At 41.2% G+C, this 16221-nt stretch overlaps 1 protein-coding gene across 1 annotated transcript; it reads right to left on the bottom strand.

The window, feature by feature from the left end:
• Positions 1-220: 220 nt before the first annotated feature.
• Positions 221-15346, bottom strand: prkacab (protein kinase, cAMP-dependent, catalytic, alpha, genome duplicate b). Its single transcript, XM_046407206.1, has 11 exons — positions 14426-15346; positions 12099-12160; positions 10349-10477; positions 6889-6987; positions 5318-5400; positions 5047-5173; positions 3968-4063; positions 3148-3270; positions 1386-1445; positions 1172-1276; positions 221-1080 (listed from the first exon to the last, which is right to left on the bottom strand). Exons 1-11 carry the CDS (start codon positions 14469-14471, stop codon positions 955-957), a joined length of 1056 nt encoding a protein of 351 aa, XP_046263162.1. The 5' UTR covers positions 14472-15346; the 3' UTR covers positions 221-954.
• Between the last annotated feature and the right edge of the window lie 875 nt (positions 15347-16221).

Raw genomic sequence — 16221 nt, 5'->3', positions numbered from 1 at the left:
TTAAAACCTGAGATACCATTATGTTATGGTGTTCGTTCACAACACCATTAAAACTGAGATATTTCCATTCCCTTATCCACATTTCCTTGTTAGTTCGCGTAACATGATATCACTGGAGACACTAAGTATCTAGTGATTTTTAAAAATTGAGTGCTGTAGATATGCACAAAGCCTGGCTATGCTAACACGGATAAGAAGTATAGATGGACTTACACGGTAAACGTAATCGACTTTTTCCCTGTAAATGATTTTTTTTTTGAGCACACAATGTACCATTTTTCATTTTGGCCAATCATGCCATTGACTATGTGTATGCAATCCATGATATGAAATCGTTATGGTTTAAATATTTTTTAAAAAGTCATGTCGGCAAAACAAAGAAAGTTAACGAAGTGCTCGCGTGTGACTCACTCACTTTAAAGCTCCTCTTGCTCACCAGGGAAAGAGCAATTTTGCAAACTGTAGAAACTTGTTGTGCAGACTGAGACCTCAACTTGTACAGCTCAATGGGCTTCACGTAATGACCGACAGACAGCAGTGGATCAGAACAGACTGGCTGATTTCTCCATGATGTGGCCCAAAAGTGACTACATGTTGAATGAAACATTAAAAAAAAAAAAAGCAGGGAAGATCTTTTGGGTGAATACGTGTAAGCAACTCTAAATAAGTGGGGGTTCCAAACACCCATGAATCTGAAGCACACCTTCATTATAAAGGGATCCATAAATTAGACAGATTAATAAATAAAATACAACGGAAACACAACAGAAAAGGCAACACTGCTGGTTATCAGTCTCCTTGCTCTTTTTCTCTTCTCTATCTCATTTTGCCTCTTTTTGTAGCTGGTGCTTGTGATTGGACAGGAGACAGTACTCTCTCCTTATGTCTCCCACTTGACCAGCCTACCTCCGACTCTCCCTACTTCCTTCTTTCTTCCTCTCTTGCTCTCTCACTCTAGAACTCTGCAAACTCCTTGGCACATTTCTCAGTGAAAGAGACGCGGATCTCTTCCTCCTCGTAGTCGTCGAAGTTGCTGGTGTCGCCTGGTCCTTTGAACTTGGGAATGAAGGGAGCTTCCACCTAAAAACAAGTGAAAGTACCAGTTGAGAGGCTAACCGTGTGGAAGGAGAAGTCACACAGCGGACACACACACTTACACACACATACTTACCTTCTTCTGATAGATGGCAATCCAGTCAGTGGTTGCAAACCATTTGTGTCCCTTGATGTCGTTGACCCCGTTCTTGAGGTTCCCGTAGCGTTTTGTGAGATCCACCTGAAGACAACAGCAACATATTCTCCTCATTTTTACCTTACAACAAATTCAGAACACACAAACTAAATCCAATACTGACATCTCAATGAGCGAGATATTTGCTTTTTACCTGTAACAGGTTCCTCAGAAGGTCCTTCAGATCTGAACTGAAGTGAGATGGGAAACGGACCTGAGACACAAGACCAGAAGAAAGATGAAGCAGAGGTGAAGTTTGGAGACGTAGCAGTGTGACCAGATGTTAAATATTAACATCTTTCTGAATCCCGCAGAATGATATATCCGCATAAATCGGTACAGAAAGTGTAGGTACGTTATGCTTCACCTCCACCTCCAACTTGCCAGTTCCCAGGTATGACATAGTGGCAAATCAGCAGTATCAATGTATATTCAAGTATCTGTTTTTATACTCCCGGTGGCCCTTGACACAAAGGTTGCTTTTTTACACTTAACTGAAGCAGGGACGTGTGGCTGAGAATGCCCTTTAGACGCTTTCTGTTACACACATTAACACGGAACTGCATGGGGTGGTGGTCATGGTGGAGTGCTACTTATTGAATTTCTCTTGCCAGATTTCATCCTGCAGGATCAAATATAGTACAGTATATCTGACATCAATAGCCAAAAACTCAAACTTTACTGACAAAAGATTCTGGTAAAGTAGACGTCAGAGAAAGTAAAAAACAAACAAACAAACAAAAACAATCCCTGATTATCATCAAAGGTATTGCAAAAAAAAAAAAAACGTAAGCTTAAGAACAAAACTATGTTTGTGGAAACTTAAAACCTCATACAGGAAATGGTACAGAACACAGCAGTGACAAAGAGAAAGAGAGAAAACACGGTGGCTGTGCGTGAAGCAGGCGACATAGACATTTACTTAGAGCAGCAAAGGAGGGAGGCAAGTGCTGTGTAAAGTGCATCTGCTGCTGATGCACCCGGCTGGCGGGTGAGCTGACCTCGTCTGTCTTCAAACGACCAGTCAAGTGGCAGTTTACATGTCTATGCAGACTAATGCTGTACACGTAGTGACGACTTGAACCTTAATAAAAGGTAAAAAGTGTTTTATGGCATGTATGATGTCTTCACTTAGAGACTATTTGACGGAAGAGTACAGTGGACTGACAGAGAGCCTCATCACATAGTGCAGTGACAATTACCTGAAGATCAGCACCAGCAAACGCAATAAGATGGTGGGCACTAGAGATTCAAGCCACCATTTGAGTCTCTAATAACATGTGAAATATGGTCACAATCTGCCCTTCTGTTCCTGAGTTATGGTCTTGAATAATTGACAGACAACATTATGATGTCACTGTGAAGTTGACCTTTGACCTTTTGGATATAAATTGTGATCAATTCACTGTTTTTAACCTATTAGACACTTGTGAGAAGCTTTGGTGTTTTTAATTGGTGCATAACTCAGTTCATCTTTGAGTCCAAGTTCCCTCCAGGCGTTCCTGAGATATTGTATTCAAGAGAATGGGACGTACAGAGGGAAAACAACTAAAGGCCTGTATTTTTTTAGTCTCAAAGGGAAAAAAGGGAAAGCAGTTAACAGAGCCAAGAAGGCAGAGCACTTTTGTCTTCCATATTATCATATTATTTATCATACTAAATACTTGCCTTTGAAGGGCACAGGGCTAAGACCCAAAACTGAAAAAGCCACTGATAAGTTATTCCAACATTTTTGTTTATTCCCAAAATGGAGCTCTACTCTAAACAGAAACTAAACTGAAATACGCTTCCACAGTAAACCAGCTGAAATAACTCAGGGACTGGGGATGAGGAGAGGCTCCTTCAGCCTGAAGCACAACATGTTACAAACAGACACTGAATTTGGCACAAAGTGGTAATCAGAGTGTTAGGCTCACCTTCCCTGATACGATCTTTTCATAGATCTGAATGGGCTGGTCAGCAAAGAAAGGCGGGTACCCTGCTGCCATCTCATAGACGAGTACGCCCAGCGCCCACCAGTCTACTGCCTTGTTATACCCCTGGTGGATAGAAATCAGAAATCAGACATCAGAAATCAGAAAAGACTTTATTGCCATGTAAGTGAAGAGGTTTCACATTACTAGGAATTTGTCTTGGTGATTGGTGCATACATAGAACGTAACAAGCAACATATAATTGAAGAACAAAATAAAAATAAAAATAAAATAGAATAAGGTAACCCAAAATAAAATAAGTGAAATAAATATATAGATGAGATGATGAATATAGAGAGAGAGACAAGTAAGCTAAATACTGAATGCTAATATGTTCTTAGCGGCGGCTCGAATGTCAGCCGAGAGAGGCTGCAAGACAGAAGGTGTGTGGAGTGTGGTCTATCAGTAAGTGCTCACATTGTCTCTAACACTGGTTCTGAAGTCCAGTTTGATTTTATTGTTGGGGCAATAAAGAAGCTCATAGAGTTCTTTTAACAATCGTCTCTCCAAATCTGTGAATTTGTTGTAGTCATCTGGCTATGGATGATGAGGGTCCATTCCTACAAAGAAATTTTAATATCAAGTTCTCTTTACTACTCTTTACTACATTTTCATCAATAACCATAAATAACACTTTAGGTTTTGAGTCAATATTGTTTGTTACCATTCTGACAACTAAAATTAACGATTATCCTGTAAGAAAGGTGTATTAATTTTGTGAGGACACACAAGAGGACACACAAAGGGAGCTATAGAAACTGACCTTGCTGAGAATAATCTCTGGGGCCAGATATTCTGGGGTGCCACACAGTGTCCAGGTCCGGCCCTTTACACGTTTGGCAAAGCCAAAATCCGTCACCTGAAAGAGAGAACAATGACAAATAATGAGAACAGAGGACAATGAAAAGAGAAATAAGCAGAAATATACTTAGTGCGCCTGGCCGAGTGAGAAGGAAACACAGAAGATAGACAGGATCACTGGAGCTGTGAGGGAATTTTTCAGCAGTTGTTGTTACACTTTGCACCACTAGAGGGAGGCAGAACATGTGCTACAAGATAGCCCTCTGTGTGTGGCAGCATGCCACTCAGTAAATCAAGATAAAAGCACATACACAGTGGCATCAGAGTTGTACTTGTACACTCTCTGGGCAGTCACTGAAAAATTCTAGACACATCCCTTTTTATGTGACGTGACAGATTAAGGGGTGGGGCAAACACCTTTATATTTTGTTTGAATTTGTTTCTAAATGGTCACTGATGCGGTCCTAAATGCTCGGTTTTCTGTATGTTTGGCTTTGGTTGCACAAGGCCTGATGACATAAACTTGAGCTCCAGGTAATTGTGGAGAGCTTTTTTTATGTCAATAATAAATAAATAGATGTCCTGGGTACAAGTTACAAGGTTCATGTGTTTAGCTAGTTGTAGCTCCTGTATGCTACTCGCAAAACAAAAAATATAGAAATGGATGACTGCAAAAAGCATGTACGATTTTCACAGTTCAAACTTCCCTCCAACTTTCGAATGCTGCAATGACATTCACTGACTGCACAGCAGGAAATTCAGGAGGAGGCTGGAGTCTGAGATGAAGCATTCCCAGGAAACACCCAGAACGGAGCCAGTCTGCATGTTTACAAAGCCAAAAATCTCACTGAGACAACAACAGTGCGGCTAGCATTGTTAGCATTACTGGTGAACTCCCACTGATGTATTACTGTTAACTGAATGAATAAAAATGAATACATCCAGGAATGTAAAAACAAAAAAAAAAAGCAGTAAACTGTAGATAGCCAACAACTTAAGCAGGCTATGTTCAGCTTTTGTGTAATACTGCATTAGGTGTACCTGTATGTAGCCCTGTTGGTCTATGAGCAGGTTTTCAGGTTTCAGGTCTCTGTAGATCAGGTCCAAAGCGTGCAGGTACTCAAAGGTCAGGACGATCTGAGCAGCGTAGAACCGAGCGTGAGGCTCACTGTAAACACACAAACAAACACAGAAAGCGAGCAGTTAAGTGGGATGTACGGCACAAGAGAAGAAGAGAACAGAGCTTCACAATTTACCTCCATGTGTTCATAACTGCTTCTTGCTGTAAACTCCATGACATATAGACACTAACCTAAATCTGCCAATTCTCCGTAGATGGGAGAACATCTCTCCACCTGGTACATATTCCATCACCATGTAGAGGTTAGTGTTGTCCTGGAGAAGGGAAGACAGAGAACCTGTTAGTGACAGTCACTCACTCTCGCTCTCTCTCACACACACACATATTGATGCACTACAGACACACGCATAAACACACAGGATGGGATACTGGATGGCATGAAAACAGTATTTTGTGTTTGATGTTCATTTCAATTATTACCATTTAAAATCCCTACTTAAAAAGTGCCTGCAACTGTGTATTATACAGTCTCTTCAACATGTTTTATTTCCAAAGCTTAGTTTACAAATCATACGTCCTTTAGACCATTTGACAGGACTTTATATCATAAAAGAGGATTGCATTCTTAACCCGCTTCTCAGCTCACACCTGCAAATACAACTTATTGTCAGATACATCTACCTAAGCTGAGTTGATACGTGTGAGTTGTTGACTCTTCCATCTGTGTGCAGGATGAGACACGTGGACAGGAATATTCTCTTAATAGGTTTATTTGAGGCATCAAGGATATTCAATCCCTGGACATCCAAGGTGCATCTAAACAGCTTAACCTGAATAAGGCTTTAATTGGAGTGCGGCCATCCGCTGGGTTAGTCTGTACGGCTACAAACAGCCACTGAGGAAGCTGGATGGAGAAAATGTTGAAGAAGAGAGAGAAATGTGTTTCTATGATCACTGCACATGTGGTAGATCATGCTTATTTCAAGCTTACTTTGCTGATGATGAAAGTGATATTACGATGAAATGGATACTATGTTCACATTGCTATTTGCAAGTTCTTCAATCAAAATAACATCATGTTTTACACTATGGCTTGAGTAAATCTCTTTTTTTCAAAGATTGTTCTTTAAAAATAAACAATATTCAACACTGCACAAAGTTACAAAGGACTAAACTTCACATGCAGAGTTTGAGTCCGTACTAGAACCTAAAATTAGAATTTCTACCCATATAATCATAAGCAGAAGATCTACGCAATTCAGTGTCTGACCAAAAGTAAAATATGATGACAATCTCTTCTTCTCCTGAGTTATGGCACACATGTTTTCCTCCCGTTCACTTTATGCTCTAACAGTCACTTCTAGTGACAAAGCAAATGTGCGTTTTGGCTTCGCGTGGAGTTCAGCTTTGATGAGCAAACTTGTAGCACCCACAAGCACGTAAAACCTGAACGCATAATGTCTCTGGGCACAGAGACATTCAGAATAAGTCACTTTCCACATTACCGATAAACAAACAAACACAAATAGACAGACAGAGTCCATAGCAGTCAGGGTGAGACTCTAGTCCATGGATATTGTTCCAATCAATGATGACAGAGAATGTGATACAATTTAATGACTTAAACTGTAAAGGCTGAGTTATAAGGTCATCCAAGATTCACAAAAACGTAGAGGAAGAAGAAACAGCAACTGGTATAAGGGATGGACAGCAAGTTGATGAGCAGATGGGAGGAAAATCATTGTCAACACACAACGACATATGGGCTCGTACAAACACAAACCATCTAAATTTCTCCTTACCTTGAAAGAGTACTCTAACCGCACCAGAAAAGGAAAGCTGACAGCCTGCAGAATCCTCTTCTCATTCAAAGTGTGCTCTATCTGCTTGAGCTTCACCACCTGAAAGACGAGGAGTTTATACTGTATAACATAAAACACGAATGTGAGATTGAAATTACGCATTAACAAAAATAATCTACTGTGTTATCAGAGTGGCCGAATCTCTAAAGCAGCGTAATAGACAATAGCCGCTGCTTTGAAACTTCTGGGTAAAGAAATCAGACGTGAACCCTGTGGGACACTGGCCTAAGCTCCTGTGCTCGATGTACTTTCTTGGATTCAGAAACGAGTGCATCAAGCATTTTAGCTCAGACAGAAAAAGCCTACTGAGAGGGCCAAAAGGCTAAGAAAGAAAGAAATGCCGGGACAGTATATGATTCAAATCTGTCCTAAAACCTGTGATTTTGGTTTATATTGGGTATTTTTTTATGATGGGACAAATATTTAATCCTGCATACATGTACATTAATGATTAATTCACAAAACTCAATGCAAACTGTCAAACTAGGCAGCGCAATGCATATTTCTCACCTAAAATGCTTTCAGAAACATATTTTAGTGTACCGTTTAGTTATAATATGACAGTTTGTACACAGAAAGTGGTTGAAAAATCTCTGATCGAACTACAAGAACAGACAGCGCTGGCCGAATAACAACAACGAATCAACAATGCATTGTCAGAAACACGTTTTGAATTCCGGGCTGCCATTTTTTCCTGCTTAAAAACGGACTTAACACTGCCCCAATGCACAACTGTCAGCACCTTGTCACTTGTTCTGTTGCTTAACAACAACAGCTTCAAAAGAATCAGCATCAGAAGTTTTTCCTGTCATCGTACCTGTGCATACAATGAAACCGGTACTGGTAGCAACAACTCAGGTGGTGTATTCATTCACCATAAACACTCTGACACAGGACGTACGAAAAGACAAGGATAAAAGAATGAAATGGCGTAGGAGCTCAATGACACACACAAAAAAAGAAAGAATAACAGAAATACTTAAAATTGCACACGTTTAAAGTGCAGCATAGTGCAGGAATGGCAACTTTGGCAGTAGTAAACCGATAATTTCCTGTTTGTTCAGTGAGGTAATGGCTGGTGGTATTCTGTGATGTCTGCCAGAGGCTAACACTTCAAACAGGTGGTGTCCAGGGTGAGCAGGACCCTTAATGATGTTTTTTTAGGCCTACAGAGGTAATGTGACCTAGCAAGGTCTTCCAGTGGGGGCAGCAGGCAGCCAGTGATCTTTTCAGCTGTCTTTATTAGACTTTGCAGTGCTTTTTTGTCTGCAATAGAGCAGCCCGCATACCACACTGTGATGCAGCCTGTGAGGACGCTCTCAATGGTCGCCCGGTATAATGCCACCAGCAGCTTGCTCTCCATGCCGTTTCTCCTGGGCACTCTGAGGAAGTGAAGTCGTTGCTGTGCTCTCCTTATGGCTGCTGTGGTTTTAGGCAACCAGGAGAAGTCAAGAAGAAGAAGTCAAGTCCAGCATTATCTCCTTTGATTTTTTTGGTGTTCAGTGCCAGGTTGTTCACTGAACACCACTGCAACATCCTCTGTATCTCGTCCCTGTACACTGTCTCATCCCCGTCAGAGCCCAACCACTGTTGTGTCATCAGCGCAAATCAGCACAAGGTTCCACATTTTTATTATTATACTGCAATGTATTTAGTGTATGGCACTGCATTTATTGCATGGCCAACATCTGTACGTGTCTAAATTTAATTCAATTTAATTTGGCATCAATGTATTGTCAAATATGCAGAACAGATGCATAAAACATGATTTTGTTTTTGCAATGGTCCCTCAAAACACTTGTGAAAAAGACATGTAATAAGAAAATGGTTTTACATCAGTGCATCTCATATGTAATGCATATATAATGATCCAGAAAAATGCCCAGCAGAGGTTATACTTCCTGCGACAGCTAAGGAAGTTTAACCTGCCTAGGGAGCTGCTGATCACCTTCTACTCTGCCATCATTCAGTCTGTCATCTGCACTTCCATCACTGTCTGGTTTGGGTCAGCCACCCAACGTGACAGGGCCAGACTGCAATGGACAATCAGGACTGCAGAGAAGATCATTGGAACTGACCTTCCCTCCATCCAGGACCTGTACAGGTCCAGGGTCAGCAAAAGGGCAACAAAGATCTCTGCAGATCCTTCACATCCTGGTCACAAACTGTTTAAACTCCTTTCCTCTGGCAGGCGATACAGGTCACTGTCTGCCAAAACCAGCCGGCACAAACACAGCTTCTTTCCCCAAGCAGTCACTCTTCTGAACACTCTGAAATAGCCCCCCATCCTTACACTGGACTATGACAATCACAAATGTCATGCTCATCTACCTCATTTATGTAACCATACAGTATCATTATTATCTGTCTATTGCACTGCATTGCTTTGCACTGTATTTATTTATTTTTAAAAATCTTAGTCTACCTACACTGTCATTGCACTATTCCACAGATTCACATGTTATTGTATATAGTATTTTTAATTTTTTATCCTCATCTTATTGTATATAATATCTTTTATATTCTTACTGCTAGGTGTTTGTTTTGTACTTGAGAGCAAAGTCTAACCGGAGTCAAATTCCTTGTTCGTATATTCAAACTTGGCCAATAAAGCTGATTCTGATTCTGATACTAATATATCTATGATAGGCCAATATGGGCCCATAAAACTGGGTAACCGATACATTAGTCTATGAAAAAATAAGTCAACACAGGTGTCACAAACATATTTCTCTACTTATTGTAATCAGACACACAAATATACCATGATTACAGTGAAAGTAAGTGACAAAACCGGAAAACTGGTTGAATATGATGAATATATAATCAGTGGGAGGAATACAGAGGAAGCAGGTGGCAGCAAAAATGGCCAGTCACATCAGCTGGATTTCTCCAGCAGCCAGCAGAGTCAGGTTCCTCTCTGTCATGAGGTGAAAATATATATATATAAATATGAAGAGCTACTCATATCTCCATTTCTACACCTGCTTGTCATTTTCCGGGTTATGGAGAGCTGTCCCAGCATGTTTTTGGTCAGGTAGTTTGTTCACCTGTGTGTGTCTTGATGACGAATGACGATTTTTCAGGTATTAATTTTCACTGGTTTAGCCAATTACCCATAAAAGACATGCAGATCAGTGTATCTTATCTATAAATATGTATATCTATGAATATTATGTCACAGGAGGGCATTGGAATGGGCAGAAACACAATGGGGATAATTTCATTCCAAACTGGGTACCATAATGACCCTACTTGATGTGATCTGCATAATGACCCCAGCTCAATGACATTTCCATACTTTCTATGACAGTCCTGTAGGATCTCGAGTGTCCCTAAATGACACATTTAAACACCATCCACTCCACTGTGACCCTCCTGACCCCTGACCCAGACTGACCTTCTGCTTGTTGAGGATCTTCATGGCATAATGCTGTCCTGTTTCTCTGTGCCTCACCAGCATCACACGGCCAAATGAGCCCGTGCCCAGGGTTTTCAACCTCTCAAACTGCTCCAGGCAAGCAGTGTTCTGAACAGACAAAACAAAAAGGGGTTAGCTGTTTTTCCTGAAAGTGGGATGATGAGGGTTGTGGTGTGGGGTGTGAATTTTTCATGTTCTAATGTGCCCTATGTCCTTTTGTATGTTTTTGTACCAGGCAGCAAATGCTTGAGTAATCACTGAATATCTTATATACATAAAATATGGTATATATGGTTTATGATAGTATATTTAGCATGCAATATATACACTATATGGACAAAACCATTGGGATACGTGCTCATTACACCATGAGGACTTTAATGATTTTGCATTCTAAATACACACACAGCTTTGCAGCTATAACAGCTTCCGCTCTTCTGTGAAGGCTTTCCACAAGGGTTTTAAGTGTTTCTGTGGGAATTTTTGCTCATTCATGTAGTGGAGCATTTGTGAGTTCAGGCACTGATGTTGGATGTTGTTGATGTTGGACCAAAAGGCCTGGCTTTTGGTCCATCATCAGTGCCAGTTCCAGTTCATCCCAAAAGTGCTAGATGGGGTTAAGGTCAGGGTTCTGTGTGGGCCAGTCCACACCAAACTCATCCAACATGTCTTTATGGACTTTGCTTTGTGCACTGGGGCACAGTCATGCTGGAATAGAAAAGGACCTTCCCCAAACTGTTGTCACAAAGTTGGCAGCATAGCATTGTCCAAAATGTCTTGGTATGCTGAAGCATTAAGATTTCCCTTCAGTGGAAGTAAAGGGCCGAGCCCAACCATTGAAAAATGGCCCCATCCCAATACTTTTGTCTAAATAGTGTATAAGCGCCTGCTTGTTATGTTGTACATACACTGAACAGGATATTAATGTAGATCCCATTCATATTTAATACTGTTATATAAGCCTGCAAATTCTATCCTGACTGAATTCAACACAAAGTTTGTATGAAAAACAAAAGCAGCTACACTGTGACATGCTAAGTGTGCTATTTTTCATAAACAGCTCACACACTGCAGGGCTCCAGTACCCACTTATTTAATGCACTCGTTTATTTTTGGCAGGATGATAAGAGTTGAAATCAATACCATTATATTGATAATATACATTATGTATATCATGATATGCAAAGGAATATATAAAAAAAATCACATATAAAATAAGCACTTTAATGTTCAGTGCAATGCTATATATTACATTTGACAAAACTCTATGTGCATGTAAAAAAGAAAATAATTTGGTTGAAACCAATAACTGAACTTGGAGCAATAAGACAATGTGATAATATTTTTATTATTTTAACTTAATTGAATAAATGATAAAACTGAATATTATATATCAATAATATATAAATTAATATTTTACTTGCCCCTTATTTTATTTAATCTTATTTAATCTTTAATGTCGATTTACCCACAGTGGTAGCTGGTAGAACAGAAGAAAACATACCAATTTGAGGTGCACAACAAATACAGAAAACAAATGTAATTCCAATAGTGACAGCTGGGATTTTTACGTTGAAGAAGGAATGACAGACAGCATACCAAACACAAACGGGGTACCTTTTGTCACACTTAAACACTTTCCTATATTTGCATGCAAAAAAGTTACAACAATGAAAATATATTGTACATCACAGTCCTTTTAGATAAACTCACATATGTCCAAACTAACCTGTGCAGGGTTCTCCCACTTCTTGAGAAAGTCCTCTTTGGCTTTAGCAAGGAACTCCTTGACTGTGGAAGACAAAAAACAAGAAAACCTTTAGTGGTGTTTGTGTTTGTGTGTGTGTGTGTGTGTGTGTGCAAAGCATGAGACAAACTAGGAAAATAAGAAATTGCATTATATTTATTGTTAGGAAGTATACAGCCCAACCCAATTACTATTGAGAATACTTGTTTTGAAACCATGATTTTCCTTGTTTGATCATTTCTGGACTTGTGTAGATACACACAGAAAGAGGAAAAACTGAGACAAGAACAAGATGCAAACGGCTGCACTTTCAAACACAGGTAGTTACACCGTATGTGGCTTAACTCAGTTGCATTCTTTAAGATCCAACTTTGTCGCGTCAGATACATCTTAAAATCAAGTAGTCACATCTAACAAAAATGCCCTAACTAAAAAAAAAAAAAAACTGATCATGTTTCAGCATGTCAAGTTAGTAAGGACTGCTCTTCAGAAAGTCCATTTTTAAGTTCAATGACAACTTCTGAAGGCAGGAGAATGAGGCTAAATGTTATTAACTGTGCTGATTCTTTACATGCTGCATCCACAATAATCTCAAGGGGTCACTCTACTGTTTTTACACAAGAGTGTGTTGACTTGTAGCTAATGTAACTAATCAAAGCAAACCGCTGTATAATATTTTATCTGGATGTGGGGGAGCTCTCTCATGTCTGTGAAAATAACCCGATGTTTATGATGTTGACAGGGAACTTGGCGCTGGAAGTTGAGGGCATTTCGCAAGCATTATGGGGATTGTAGGTACCAGTATTTTTGAAGCTCTGTGCATAACATGGCCTAGTCAAAACATCTTGGCTTCTGCTGATTTGACCTTCTCCGTTCATTTTTTTAATCTGTCTCTTGTGAGTCCCACAACGTCATGGAAGTGCAATACAAAATCTATGGAAAGCCCCTTTAAAGGAGACAGAAAAAAAAAACCAAACAATTGAAGTAAATATTCATTCATTCATTTTCTATAACGCTGCAAACTCCACACATAAGGGCCCAGACCGGGATTCGAACCTGAACCCCTCATGCTATGAGGTGACAGTGCTGACCACTGCATCACCAAGTCACCCTGAACCAAACATGAAAATAAAAAAAGCAAACAATCATTTAAACTGCGTTTTCTTACAGTACAGAATTAAAGGAAGGTAAACATCTCGAAATGGCACTGAATATTTATTAACTTCCTCCAAATCAAGGGTCAGTGGTTCTATCCAGCTGAGGAAATGTAGGCACCAAGAACCCTTAACTACTCAGGCAAAGCTGCTCACTGACCAACAGTACATGACAAGCGTTTGTACCAAGCAGCTGGACAGAATCTATGATACATGATACACTCTGAGCCTCTGAAACTATATTTCATACGCTGTTTTCATCACTCCCATCACTGTTTTAAGTTGTCAAAATTTTGAAAAGCATATCCGGTAAACAGAACACTGTTTCAATGATAAATGCATGGTTGCAGCATACGCACACATACACTCACAGAATGTGATGTGTGTTATGCATCACAGTCAGCCAATACTAGAAATCAAAACATTACAAGGACCTGGTAAATAATAACTTTAACACATACACTAATACACCACTCTCTACTGTCTTCCATGCAAGGACCTTCAACTAGGCCTCCAGCACAGCAGACACATTCAGACCAGCACAGCAAAACCTGCAGACTTTTAAGGGTTTACTAAACAAAACAGCCCCCATGTAGATTAGACTGAGCTCACCCACACACACTTTCAGTAGCATCTCTTTCAAAAATGAGTGGAGCAACAGGCCTTGAGTGTTTGGGAAATATCTGACACACAGTTTGTGACAGTGCCAGTATTTCAGTACAGTGAGTATGCCAAGATGCTTGCAACTTACAATTGCTGTTGTCTGTTTTGCAGCTCACAAAGAGATCTGGCTAAGGAAGCAGCACTACACACTACATGCTGCTTCATCCTACCACACCATCCACTAAAATAAAATAAGAAAAACATCCAAAAGGGGACTGTACATCTGAGAAGAAAGGGGGGGGGGGGGGTTACCCTTTCATCTATACGTACATTTTATTCTCATGGTTATGGGCACAAGCAAATTCGTTTGCAGCAGCTTGATGATGTGACAATGAATGAACTGGAGAGCAGAATCAGGCCTCTTTTTAACAGTGCATGGCTTGTTATGTAAATCTAACACAGCTTGCTGTACTACATCGTCTCTGGTCATTTCATGAAGCTGTAACCGAGCAGGTGCTCTCAGGAGTGATGTGTGCTGGCGACGGTACCCACCGCTTTCCATCTCGCTGCCCTTCCTGGCCGTGGGCGCGTTGCCCATGATGACAACTTGTCAACGAGCAATCCGTGGCTTTTTGGCCGCTCTGCAGCCTTCTCAAGCCGCTCTAAGCTCGATTACGTCCGAACGATGTTCCCTAAATCCAGCTGTAACGGTTACCGAGCGTTACCTCCGATGTCTTGATCTTTAATAGGCTGACAGCTGCTGTGCGGTGGCACGGCGAGACGGGGTAGTGCAGCGGACTCACTCACTCCACGCTCATCAGCAACGAGCTTAAATCTACGGGGAGCTATCGTTGTTGTATCTCGGTCGCTGGGGCTTCACTGGACAGCCAGGCCGACCTGGGCGCAGTTGGCCTGAACACGGAGGAGCCAGTCTTCTGCTGTCCCTCCTTGCAGCCCCCTCCGAGCGAGGCCCCCCGGCTCCCCACCTCTCCCCCAGCCCAAAAAACAGCGACACCAACGGCGGGGATGCAACAATCTCAATTGAATGCCTGCCACTTTTCGTTACCGAACCCAGCTTTAAAGATTAAACCTCTGCGGGGTCCGACAGCGAAGGGAATTCGCCCAAATCAACATTGGCCCCCTGTAGCCTCGGAAACGGGCGAGATGACGGAACTACAGCCGACCGAACGTCCCGCCTACTCGCCAGAACCGGACTTGACTGACAACGAGACTAGGCTACGGATTGGCCGCCTGCAGACAGCGCTCTCCTACAGTCCTCTCTGATTGGCCCGTCGCAATTCATCAAAAAGTAGAGTCCCACCGCCATATAAAAAAAGCAAACGAGGGGAACGTCACTGATTATTTTCCTCCCGACGACGTACGCGCCCACTTTCTCCGATTTCTCTTCTCCATTGGTTTGGCGCGGCCGAACCGTGGGAATCTCAGTGAATGCGAGGATATCTATTGGCTGTCAGATGGCCCCCACCCCTCGCCAAAAAAAAAACAAAAAAAAAACATCCCCCCCAACCTCCCAGCCGCCAAGCGACTGATACACGTTTGGCTGAGTGACGTCAACCGAGGGCTATTTTTAGAAATGTTGGTCAGAATTTAACGCACGCGCGGCGCGTTCTAGCTGGCAGGACTTCTAAACAGATCGCAGACGTCCGTGCATGGAGGAACGAGTTTATCTGGTGGGAAATGAATCACAAGAAATGAAAGCAATCTTCTTTCAAATCGGTCCTGGATGCAAACGCGCAGTCACATACTGTCTGTGTACCCACGACCTCCAGCAGCATCTCTGCCATGTTCGCCCCACACCTGGTGTACCCACAAGGCGAGGGCAGCAGATGCCCCTTATTATCAGGATCCTCAAAAGGCACAATTTCACATAGATTTACATCTGAATATCTAATTTCAATAATAATATGCGCTTGTACTGGCAAAAATCGGAATTTAACACCTAAGCTATAAATAGGAGATCCCTACAGCTACTGCAAGGTCTGTCACCATATTATGCCTCTGCAGCCACTTACTTTACTTGTTTTAAAAAATATTTAGCCCTACATTCACATGGCATCTCACTGCATTCTTAAAATTATGATAGATGCTAACTATCAACAATGTTTGCCTGAAATACATGAGCTTTGGGTCACTGCCAGGTTCTGGACAATCTGGATTTCAGACCTGCAGTCTAAGGGTGCAACTTATTTGTTTGAATTGCCAATTATTTTCATATTTAATCATACAGTCTGTAAAATGTGACAACGTACAAAGGGTAACATCCTCAAGAAGACTAAAACTAAAGGTCTAAAACAGAGAAAAGCAACAAATCCTCACTTTTGATAAGA

The sequence above is a fragment of the Scatophagus argus genome, chromosome 2 (assembly GCF_020382885.2).
Source record: "Scatophagus argus isolate fScaArg1 chromosome 2, fScaArg1.pri, whole genome shotgun sequence".
NCBI classification, from domain to species: domain Eukaryota; kingdom Metazoa; phylum Chordata; class Actinopteri; family Scatophagidae; genus Scatophagus; species Scatophagus argus.
This window is presented reverse-complemented; position numbering and strand designations above follow the sequence as displayed.